Here is a 12,956-nt window from a genome sequence, read left to right as displayed (position 1 = left end):
TATTCTGGATATGATTATATTATGTAATCAATAAACTGTTATGTCTAGGATTTATTATATTCTTATAAATTATCATTAAATATCTAAATTTAATTAGGATATTTTGATGAGGAAGAGTTTTTGTTTGGATAGATAGACAAAGAATTTAAAGATTCCATTTGTATTTATTCAAAGTGTAAGTGTAATGAACTTTATACTAAATTATTTAGTGTCTAGCCATTGTGACCTAATCTATTGGTGATTTATAAAAGATACATTCAATATTGTATTGATGAAACCAGATGGATTGGGAAAAAATAATTCATGCAGTGAGTTTATATTCAAAAATATTATTATACATGGCATCAAATTAAGAGGGATTATGACGATGGATTAATTTTATTTTATAACGGAGAATAATCTAGAATGACAACTTTAAGCCTGATAGATATGTATAGGTGAATTATTTTAGTAATAATAAGAACTGGATAAGCTGTACTCTCCCTCTCAAAATACTTTGATTTAGAATCAATTATTTATGAACCTTGAGTAGTAAGTAGCTTTATTTCCTGTAGAATTGAACATTTAGAATGATACTTAAAGAGTGTAAATATGTTTGTTTGCTTGTCAACTAGCTCACCACTGACTTATTTTAAATTGTTGTTACAAGAGTCTAGTTGTTTTGAGAATTAAATGAAGCGTTTTGTTAAAAAAACCTTAATTGACTCTTGGTTATACATTAGCGAACGGAAGACGCATCAGCAGTGTCTATACCATTAAGCATTTCGAAGTAATATTGAATGGCAACACTTTGCAGTATTAACTTTAAGGTATTTTGTTTGACACAAAAATAATTGTTGTGTATTATCTTTCCCTATCAATCAGTCCTCTCCCGCTTATGGCCATATTGATTTGTGGCCAGGATTTTGCTTTATATAGTTGTATGAGTGATCCTTCAATTCGGACTGTATAATTAGAAGCTATCCGCTTGTTTAGCAGTTCTTTATTCTGGCTATCAGGAGAGTGAGCGTGGAAAACTGCGTTTTGGGTTGATGGTCATTTAGTGTTACTCTCAGCTGCTATCTCACATTTGGAATGTCACTGGCTAGGCGAAAGACATTGGTGGACAGTACAGGTGAACAAATCAATACTCGGACTATATTAATAAAACTGCTCTCATTTCTTACGGTACTCAAGTAACTAAACAAGAAAGTCTGCTTATTCTCACTGATACACTAAAAACCCTGACCATAAACCACTGCTCACTGTAGGATTCAGGGTCTTAGATAGAGGGATGACGTACAAACATACTTTGCTTACTAGGTATTATAAATATCACTATCTTATGAATGAATCTCTTAGGCTATCAATAAGAGAAGCGTTCGCCTGAGAAAGCTAATATTGCCTTGTGACAGCTGAACAAAATTACTTGACAAAGCACTAGTCGGAATTCTGATTCTAATTTGGGCTATTTCGCATCCACCATTTACTCCTTGGTTTAATCAGTTGCACGCCCAATCAGCACCAGTAACCTTGGGTCAACATCTAAGTCACGATTGGTTCACAACTATCTAGCTTTCCTCTGCCCTGCCCTTGAGTCCAGAAGTCAGCCGCTAGCCTCTACAACTAATTCTGGAAATTACCATTCCTTCAATTTTCGTTCTGATATAACAACCATTACCTTTGATCTGAGTATGTGAGTCGTATCACGATCAAACACCCCAACCAATGAACACTAGCTCAGAAACTACACGTTATTTTGATTAAGCATATGTTAAATCATCACTGTCCATACCCTATTTTACTTCCAGAGATTTTTGTTTTACTGAACAGTTCATCTTTATTAAAAAGTCGTCTTCACACGTTTAATAGGTTGTAACTCACTAAATGGTCGCTTCTATATTTATTCTCTACATGTAATATTGGCATATTTATCAGTCTGATCATGCATGTAAATCAGTTTGTGTTCTGTAATTATTTCCAGAATGTATTACTTATTTATAAAATTAACTGCCCTAAGCGATATTCAGTAATCAGATATCTCATTGAGGGTTGCTATTCGGAAGTTATTACCTATGAGGAGGTTGGAATATAAAGAGGACAAGTCGGAACTTTATGGATTTTTGATGTACGTCGTAATGTAGTGACGGTAAGAGCCTGTACCTGAAGTCAGGCCTAACAACAAATAGTCTGAGGACTTGGGTGTCAGGGAATTTGTAAATTTTAGCTGACTTTCTTGAAGAGATCAGTCACGCGTAGTAGAAGCCAGAGATTTTGCAGGTAGCAGAAAATCAAGTTTAAAACGCTTTAGTACAACGGGCTTAGCTCTACATTTGTTACACATAGTTTGCCTGAATAGTGGATATTCAGTGACTTTTCGCAACTGAACGTTCTTATCCTAGAAGAAATGTTTGCATTCGGTGGTACCATCAAAGAAGTATTGTTAAACCTACCAACGTGTGTTCGAACCATGGTTCAAAATTGATGCCATCTTGAAGCACAGCTCAATGGTATAGGTACGTCATATGTATGACATCAAAATGGTTTTCGTATACGACAATTTTGTTGATTCCAAATAAGTTCATTGAGCCCGAGTGGTTGTCAGTTTATGATAAACCTTAGCGAGTTTAGAAATAATTGTGTTAACATCTGTTTGCTCATTGTGACTTAAAGAACAAGGATTCATGCAATAACTGGAGATGTTATTGGAGGGAATTGTTCTAAGTTGACTCTGTATTATAGATAAATAGTAAAATATGCCGAGAAATATACACGTATCAACTCGTTGACACAAAACATCAGCACTCTATCTATCAGCGTACCGAGTAATATTAAACACCAACTTGTTCAACGTGAAATCTGCCAAGAGTAGTGACTAGATATTTGGGATTGATATTCTTAATCATAAGACTAAAGATTTTGATCTCACGAACCTAGTACTGTTGGATTACTAAACTATCAGGTAGTAGTTACTTTCAAGTCTGTTCAACTCTCGATTTAGTGTAAATACATTCTAGTGATACTGATAAGTAATTATCCTTACATGGCACCACATTTTTCTCATAGGTGATATTATTAGTTCTCTAGTTGCCTTCAGTTTATAATCAAAGTTGTATTGAACCGCCACAGAAGTGTGCAGAGATGAAGCTCCTGCAGTGTACTTGAGTTGAAAATATGATGAAATATAAGTAACCAGTTTTAGTGATTTCTAAGCTCTAACAATTTCTTTATTTCATCAGAGTTCATTAGATATGTGAATCAATAAACAGTTAGATAATGTAGGGGCTTGTGAACATTGTTGAATTATATACTTTCCACTAAGGAATGATCTTAAACAACAACCCAAGAACTAATTAGCTATTTTATTTTAGGATGTAACACCTAAGGAGGGTGCACTCACGCTTAACTTTGAGGGCACTGAGCTATGATCTAATGGTTTACATGTCTAACTCCAGTTCGTGATATTGCACAACCATCTTCAATTGCCCTCGGCAGGTAACTGCTTCACGGGACGAAAAAAAGGGTACTGGAGAAACGAAGTGATGAAGGGATTCTACGTTGAGATCATGAAGGATAAGAGGTTGAAAGAATTTCTTTTGTGTACATGGTCCCAGTTTCTCTATATGCACACTGAAGACTTCAACAATGGACTACAAATGGTTATAAATAGAGATGGGTAGTGGAATCCAGGACATGCATTTCGTCCTATTTGGGACTCGTCGGCCGGATGTACTTGCATCTCAGAGTTGGTGTTCATTCTGGGACTTCAGCCCAGTATAGCTCGCTGTAAATGCTATTGCGTTATCCACTTAGCTACAGAGTCCTGATAGCCACTTGCTTGTGCAATTTAGTGAAGTTTAAACGCGATGGTGTTTAAAGCGAATGGTACAGGGCTCAAGTCCTAGAGTGAACATCAACTCTGAGATGCAAGTATATCCAGCTGATAAGTCACAAATAGGATGAGACGCGGGTCCTGGACTCCACTGCTAGCCACTATCCATCTTTGATTATAATGCTTGTGAATTAAGGCAATAAGCACATATGCCAATAAGAGACTGATCAATTGCAGTGCTAAACATCAATGGGAAGAATCAAGTAAATAATACCAAGTGAATTTTTGCTGTAAATGATTGTTTGTCCGGAATTAACAAGGCGTTATATAATCACTCTACTCTCTCCACTTCTTTATCATATGGGATGGTGTTAGTAGAAAATATACGCACCGGACGAACTATGAATCTTACCAGACTGGAACATTTTAAATGAGTTAGCCCTTTATGTTACTACCACATGTAAGTCAACTGCCATTGAAATCCTACTTAGATACTATATATTGGCTCTTACTAACCCACATTTTCGTACTGAAATAAAAGCTGACGGTAAAGTTTTGTGTCATCGATTGTCAGAAGCAGAACTGGGTTATGTATGTATGATCCAGATGTCCTGTGAACTGTAGCCATGGACACTATGCTTTGAAAATCGAGTCCATCTCAGGTACGAATAGGGGACGTTACTCTCAGCAGTTTGAGTTAGGAAATGGTGTTCTAAGGGGGAAGCTGCTAAGGTAAAGTAGCTACGATGTTATTAGTATAGTTATGTTTTCTAATTTGGGTGGTTTAACTGAACTTTCATTGTCCTTGTGAACAACAACACCCACTTCACGTAGAAGTGAACTGCTCATTTAGTCCACAAATTTCAGAAGCCTGTTCTCGTAACATTTCAAGTGAATGGTCGTTATCAACTATTTGCAATCAGCAGATGTATTGTTATGGATCATATTTATCAACCTATAAGAAAAAGGCCAACCAATCACGTGGCCAGGGGTCGACAGGAATACTAAGATAATACGAAAAAAACTCACTGGTGGAATCATCCGAAAGGGATGGTTTGATACTTGAGTACTAAGTAAAAAAAGTAAACTAGCTAATTTCGGTTATATGTAGTGCTTTCAGTATATGATAAATTTTTAGTATTTTCTTTCCGTTATTGATCTGACTCCAGTAATAAACGCTTTCAGCAGATCTCGTATCTTATTAGGCCGGTAACGTCAACATACAATTAAATGATTAAACATACAAGTTATCAAATGAATTCATTTTAAGCTGACTTCAGTAGCAAATCAGACTTCAATTCGGCGCGAAAGTACAACTTTCAGAGTTAATGTGTTTTCAAGAAATCGAAGGAAATACAAACAAAAATTGGAATACACAACTGTAGAAATTTAAAGGTATTTCCGAAGTCGGATGCGATGGGGCTACTACAAACTAATGTAATTCAAAAACAAGTACTTAGTTCCAACGTAAACATATAATTCACATCTACTGATATTCGGGAATTTATGGCTGCACACAATATCATTACTCTAAATACCGGATAAGTTTGTTTACACAAAACACTATAGGCATCCCAACTACTTAATTTATTATATTTAACAGGTGAAAGTTGTTCTTTCGTTTTATTTTGAACTAAAATCTGTAAGACTAAAAGTTTTGTAGTTTAATAATTGCTAAAATGTAGTCTAAAATATTGGTCAATAAGTTCTTATGGTGTAGTCATTATGAAAAGGATTCGCTACTTTCACTACATACGGTATTTTAGTGTTTACGTGACAGAATACTGTGAATAGACAGGAAGCAAACCATAGAAACGTCTTAGTATATTTACGTGCCACTGAAAACAGGAATTTCATTGCAAAATCTCAACTTCTTTCTATAATAAAATATACTCTTGGATAACTTTGGCTAGGTCAACTGTAAAAGCAACTTTTGTATTAATCAAAATATACTTTAGATTTGGTACTACTATAGGAAATTATATAAGTTTTATGGGTATCATTGGTAATTGAATTATACGTTAGTTAGGAAGCTGTTTAGTTTGCTACGAGTATTTGGGGCTATTTAGTTTGGCTTGAAACATGGGTGGGTGTTTTTTAAAATATAGGACGTAATTAGATACATCGATGATAATAACTCTAGTGGTTATAGAATACATAACCGTTTATCTGAAAGTGAATATTAAAACGCAAATAATACTCAGTCTCATTCAATTGATTTATAACTGGCTTTATTAGTGAGTAATTGTTACTTGTGAAAAAGCTTTTGAATGATGTGGATCTGGTTAATGAAATGAACATGAACTGATAAAAAATGATTGATTGCAACCATACCGTTTTTGTCAAGTAGTGGTCAATGATCATTTTACATTAAGATGATTTGTAGATTAGATTTGAGATTACATTTTTATAATCGTGATTATGTGGCTATTAAATTGAGATGGGAAAAGGACTTTTAAAGTTGAAACTAAACACCTGTATAATTACAATACTGCATATCTAGTCAACTTCACTAGAAATATGTTAAGGCATGTGAGTAACACATGAATGTTTGGACTGAATATGAAGATAACTATTGAATTCGATAAAACATTATATTTCATGAAAACAACAAGTTCCACATATTTAGTATCAGAGCCATACGAAATTGCTTAATTCCTGATTGCATTGATCTGTAAAAAAGGTGGAATTATGAGGCTTCATTAATAAGAATGTTTTTTATCATAGAAAAGCTGCGTTTCTCAGTGAAAACTCAACAATAACTTTTAAAAATGATATTTATCTCAAATGTATCATGTATTGTATACAAGATAAGTTAAAGAAATTACATGATAAGAATTATCACTTAATTCCCCGAATCAAAAGCTAACTGGCATGGCAACTTGAACCTATGCACTTATATACCAGGTTTTACGTTGCACATGACTGACTGACTGGCCAGAAACATACTTAAACCACAATTTTTTTGATTGAGATCATGAACCGATTAATGTTAGACCACCATTGAAAACCTGGAAGCACTGGACGACCGTTTCGTCCTGTTATGGGACTCCTCAGCAGCGCGTATCCACGATCCCACTCGCAGAATTCGAACCCAGGGCCCTCAGTCCCACTAGTGACTAGCTCCGTGAGAAAATTCTCGGAGTTCTGGTGAGAAGCCGTGACCAGTGGAGCTAGTTCGTGTCGGGTATAAACAGGTGCCTACCTCAGTACAATGGAAGATGGTCACGCAACTTCGTGGATTGGTTGAGGTTAGACATTAACACCGTTGGATGCCGGCTCAGTGGTCCAGTACGTTAAGCGTTCGCGCGCGAAACTGAAGGCCCTAGATTCGAATCCCGCGAGCGGGATCGTGGATGCGCAGTGTCGAGGAGTCCCATAATAGGACGAAGCGGCGGTCTAGTGCTTCCAGGTTTTTAATGGTGGTCTAACATCAACCGGTTAATGATCTCAATCAAAAACTTATTATTTATTTCAACACATAGATAATGGTACAAAGAGGCACCAAATACATATGCGCTACACAAATCTCATTCGATATGTGTGAGGGCTGTGATACTGCCTGGGTGCCCAAACCGAAGCAGGTAGTTTTCTTAGGGGGCCACTCCCCGAGCCTTCGACCTGAAGGTCTGATCCACAAGGCAGTGGAGCATTGTAAGGAGATGCAGTCCCATGGAAGCCGGTGACCAACAATTGGTTCATACGCCATTTGTTCCTTCAGGATACTGGAGCCCATGTGCACCATTGGTTTGGAATCCGGTTAAAGCGCCGGATATTCGCTTTTCGTCCTCTCATTTTCGTAAACAACACCCCTGATGCGAGAAGGCAGTGAGTAGGACTTCCCTGGCAGAGGCTATATACGCGTGGCCATGTGAGAGCATTTCGAGAGGGAGGGCGGACTCTCCCCACTCTCGGCCGTACCAGGGTATTTGGGGGCCGTCAGAAACTTAACAATCTCCACAACCCTTAAACGGATAAACCACAATTGTTGTAGGTGTGAGGACGGTTGTCACCTCTCCCGTTTCGCACATCGCGGAAGCATACTTTTTCTTGAGAGAGTTAAGGAAACTGGGTTAAGGGTGGTTTTGGAGACCTGGGATCGTGACTGTAGAACGCATTAGACAATTGTTTAAGGGCAGTCAAACATGGTCGTTTTGTGGAGTTCTAGATGTGTTAACTCCATACTTCTAAGGAATTAAGTATTGGGGACGGAAATACATGAGGAAAGTTGAGGTGCAGTACCTTTAGGAGGGACCTGTTCCAACTTCCTCTTTTCTTAGTTTTATAGTCTTAGGGTTCTACAACAGATCTTTCAAGAGCAGTGGAACCTAAAGAAATAAGTGTTGCGGTCAGTATAACTCGAATGGATAATCATGATATGCAAACACAACTATCACATAGAACTGACAACGAATACCCAGAGTAAAAGGACTTCCTCAAGCTAAATACAAGGAATATGATATTTGGTAAGTAATTACATCATAATATGTATACATAATATGGCTGTGTGAATTGTTCTAACAGAACTAGATCAAAAATTACGTTATAAAGAGCTAGTTAATAAAAATTTAAAAGATATCAACGGAATAAATAACTTACCACATCATCTATCTTGAGGATGCTACGTACAGTCTCTGTAGCTAAAGTAACAGCGCTGTAACTGACCAGCATTGGTTGAATCACATTTTGTGCCAAAATATCCACGACAGCGCCCTAAAAACACAATAGTGGCGTTAAGTAAGGATCATGAAAGGTGTTGGACCACTATTACTAATAAGAATGCTAAGTCAAATGACAAGAAACTAAATAATAAAGAAGTGGTGGACATTGGTAAGGAAAAGAATTCCCACGAAATTCATAAGAATGATATGAAATGAGCATTAGTCAGTTAGGTGTGTAACGCAGACACCTACCATTGGAAATAACCACAATGAAATATTTTATCCTATAGCATACTTTCAGAGTACGTTTTTAAATTTGATTTTTAGGTAATTTAAATTACGTTCATATGGTAATCTAGATAATATATCGATCTATACATTGTAAACATTGTGTCACAACTTAGGATGATGGACATTTGTGACTAACTGATAGCTCAGCTGTTGAACATCAATAATAGAAATTGTTTTCTTGAAATGCATTTAGATCATTAATGCCTTGAGTCAATCAAGGTGAAAAAAATGTTTTGATTCACACTCTTACGGACTTTAACTGAATATCTAAATCGAAGACATTCAAAAGTAGCAACTAATCTGGAATGTGGGAAATTTACATCTAGGCACAGTAAGTAGTGAATATCGTGCTACTTTAGAATTCTGATCATTTTTATATGGCAACAAATATATTTATCGAAGGGTGGGTTACAGTTGTGTTGTAAGTTCATTTTAGGGAAAATAGTGTTATCCAGGGCTAGATGATCTTTCTATAGCGACAACAGTCCGTGAATATGATGTTAAGTTTAACAGGATTTCACTACAAAATACGACTAAGTAGAAATACATACTGTCTTTACAATTGGTGGCATAACGGTTGGAATACTTGTTGTCCGATCATTAGTTTGTAGGTTTAGACCACACTTCGTCTACTTCAGTTAGGAACACTAGAGTAGTATTAAGTAAAAACGGCTTAACCTTGAGTACGTGAATTTGCATTTGGTTACCAAGTTGTATTAAATTTATTAAATTAACATTTACAGATTGGAAGAATTCGATGTTTACAACATCTAGACAATTTTAAATTTTAACGGGATTTCTTGCCCGTAATTTGTACGACAGAAAGTATTTCAACTAAAGATACAAGTCGGCAATTAAGCAAAAAAAGCCAATTACCGTTCGAACATTGATCCCAGCATTTTTCTCCCCTTTAGCATGTAAAGCTCGTAGTTCAGTGACAGTTTGTACAGGACTCAAACCAGCATTTTCTGCTAATGTGTACGGAATAACTTCGAATGCATCAGCGAAGGCACGAAAACAATATTGATCAAGACCAGGTGTAGTGTTAGCGAATGCAGCTAACTTCTGGGCAATTTCGATTTCTGGTGCACCACCACCTGAGATCATAGCTCTAGAAATATGGATGGAAATGTTAAAATTGCAAACAATTGCGATCATAAAGTTTCGAATTTAGAATATTTTTTCGTTATGAGAAGTAAATAATTATTTTCAATAGTACCATTGAAATGAATCTCAAAACTACGAATTATATCAAGGAATTATGGATTCAAGATTAACTCAGACTATTATACAGAGCATAAATGTGGATTTCATGATATACAATTTGATCTCATAGAAATGACTTTGACAAGACAAAAGCCAGTTATTAACGTACCTCTTTTTTACTAAACATCGAATAACACAAAGTGCATCATGCAATGAACGTTCAGCTTCGTCCAACATAAGTTTATTGGAACCCCGGACCAAGATTGATATTGTCCTTCCCCTGTTCTCAATACCTGTGATGTGAACGCAATGAGCGGTTGCCTCTGATTCTTCAACCAAATTGGCAGATCCCATATATTCTGGATTGAAATGGTCTAGACTTGCTATTGGTATGCAATGCAGTGTCTATCAGAAAGGCATGAAAAAATATTGCATAAAAACTCGCCTTGAGATACTTCTATAAATGTTAATGACCGTTGTGGACTGTTAAAGTTTTATCAGTCTAAATACAGCTTAGACAAACACATCTTACAATAATTTATTGGGAACGGAATAATTTTCTATTTTAAAACCTTAGATTGTTAGTTAACTTGGTTATAAATAGAATGATTGAGGAAAACAGGTTAAAGGGAACCATATGGATTCTGAACGCGAGTGGACTGACCAATCTCTTTGCATATAACTTAAAGAACCAATAAAGAACTAATGAACCATAATTTAATATGAAACAACCAGCTCACCTTGCATATAAATTCTACTTCTGTTCGCTCGATATCCTTGACAACCATAATCTTCATTTTATTAAAGTAATGGAGAGCTAATTCATTTACAGCATCTCGCAAAATGCTTTTCTGAATCAACAAGACATTACACCCAGCCTTTTTAACAGCTTTGATGATGTTGAGAATGTATTGTCTTTCTTCCTTCATGATTCTATCCATCTGAGTATAATCTGTGATGACGACATTATTTTCCATCTAAGATCAGAGATATTTTGCATATTAGGACAACTTACATCTGTTTTTGGAGGAGAGATACAAAACTGAATAAGAGCTATTTTCGCTTTCTCTACTCTTTTAACGCCACAAGCAGATTCAGCACGTTGGGTGAGTATAAGACCGTCGACTAACTTGGTGTCTTCGACTGTGCCTCTATTATTTAGAGTAAAATATTAAAAACGAAATTTGCGATGAAGTTAACCAATACTCTTGTAGCTAACCAGAAAATACTAGTCAATATAACTGAACATAAAAGCTATCATATTATAACTCTTCAGACAGCAAAATCTTGGTAGAGAAGCCACGGGGATAGGCGCCGTGTAGTTTTAAGATAACGTGACGGAACAATCGGGTGATTTTAGTATATATGGATTTTAGTGCAACCACGTACCAAGATCGGAGTAGGTGGAATCTGTGACCAAACAGTAGGAAACATCGATTTATTGTTACAGTGAACGATAACGAAGTCTTATTGGCCAGAATCACATTTCACACAGTACAGCACTAGGCAAAATACAAGAGCACAGACTTAATCGGTTAGCTAAGCCAACTTTTAACTTATATAGGTGTGAACAATAAAACCATAAAGCGTCTGAATTAAATCCTACAGTACAGCTGCTTATCTTGCCATTCCTAAGAAATGTCAAGTACGAGTTTATACACATGCTGGACTTTGAGCTATCGGGAATGTTGAGACAATTACCAGTTGTACTACAAATCCATTATTTTAGTGTAAGCAACTCTAAATATGAGCGTGATGATCGGCAGCTGTTCATTATAGAATACGTAAGAAACAAAAGTGCGACTGTTTAGCAGAACATGATTCCCAGTCAAATAGTCAGGTATATTAGACTCATGTGCTACACATCTATTCTTGTGGCTGTACATACGTTTCCACCTAAGTCAGATACACCTCCACGTTTAAACGTTTGTAAAAATACAGCTTACCCAAGTTTTTTCACGACACGAATATCATCTAGAGAGACGGAGTTAGGATAGGCTGGGTCTATAACATCCAAGACAGATTTTACGGCTATGGGTGCCAAGCAATCCGAATGTTGTGAGACGATTTTGGAATTAAGTGAGGTTGTAGCCACTTTGATAAGTTCCTCGTGGTTTCCCAGATCTACAGGGATAGACATACTCTCCAGGATATCACAAGCCTTTAATGCAGCTTTTTGGAAAGCATCTGAGATGGAGGTTGGGTGGATACCTTTATCTAGCAGTTTTGAGCAAGCATCAAGAAGACTTCCTGCTAGAACAACTACGGAAGTGGTACCATCACCTGCCTCGATATCTTGAGCTTTCGATAATTCTACCAACTAACAAATCACATTTCTGATACTTAATTACCATTTTGGCTGCAGGGTGAAGAAGCTTCATTTGTTTCAATATCGTGGCTCCATCATTAGTGATCGTGACATCACCTTTCGCCTCTTGTATCTTCACGAAAATCAAAATATTAAGATTTCTTACCATTTTATCCATTCCTTTGGGTCCTAGGCTAGTACGAATTGCATCGGCGACAGCTGAAAATACTTAAAGCGTAATTAAGATATACCTTTGGCGGCAACTATGTTGCTTGATCTGATGGCAGCAGGTTTTCCTTTATCTTCATACTGACCTTCCTTGGCTTTACCGCTAGATCCACTAAGAACATCACTAACAAAACCTTGGGTCATGGTTGCAAACGCGTGATAACCTCGACGAATTCAAGGGCGCCGAAAATGCTAATAACGAACTAACTGCCATAAATAAAAATACGTTCAATTCTCAATATTTGTTGGGCAGAAGTATTTGACTTATTTTCCTTCGCAATGTGTACCCAAACTGTAGTAAACAGCTGCTTGGTGTGGAAAGGCATGGTTCTTGCAACGATTGCTCAAAAAACCTGAAAATGAAACAGCGGGAGAAATCTGGAGCCCGAAAGTCGATTTTAGCAAGGTGTATTTAAAATGTTCTTATACTAGGTATGGGAAGTATCCACCT

The 12,956-nt window shown here is 36.6% G+C and overlaps 1 protein-coding gene across 2 annotated transcripts; it reads right to left on the bottom strand.

Moving 5' to 3' along the window:
• Positions 1 to 45: 45 nt before the first annotated feature.
• Positions 46 to 12,709, bottom strand: CCT4 (T-complex protein 1 subunit delta; the record flags this gene model as incomplete). Of its 2 annotated transcripts, XM_051214262.1 has the most annotated exons (10): positions 46 to 6,483; positions 8,411 to 8,524; positions 9,640 to 9,874; positions 10,139 to 10,374; positions 10,710 to 10,946; positions 10,985 to 11,120; positions 11,916 to 12,289; positions 12,321 to 12,410; positions 12,444 to 12,496; positions 12,529 to 12,709. In XM_051214262.1, 10 exons carry the CDS (start codon positions 12,647 to 12,649, stop codon positions 6,463 to 6,465), a joined length of 1,617 nt encoding a protein of 538 aa, XP_051067415.1. In that variant the 3' UTR covers positions 46 to 6,462. The 2 variants fall into 2 exon arrangements, with proteins under 2 accessions (XP_051067415.1, XP_035587322.1); XM_035731313.2 differs by having other exon boundaries at positions 12,321 to 12,496; positions 12,529 to 12,649.
• Positions 12,710 to 12,956: the final 247 nt, after the last annotated feature.

The sequence above is a fragment of the Schistosoma haematobium genome, chromosome 2, assembly GCF_000699445.3.
Source record: "Schistosoma haematobium chromosome 2, whole genome shotgun sequence".
NCBI classification, from domain to species: Eukaryota; Metazoa; Platyhelminthes; class Trematoda; order Strigeidida; family Schistosomatidae; genus Schistosoma; species Schistosoma haematobium.
Note: the sequence above shows the minus strand (reverse complement) of the source record. Positions and strands in the feature narration are given on the sequence as shown.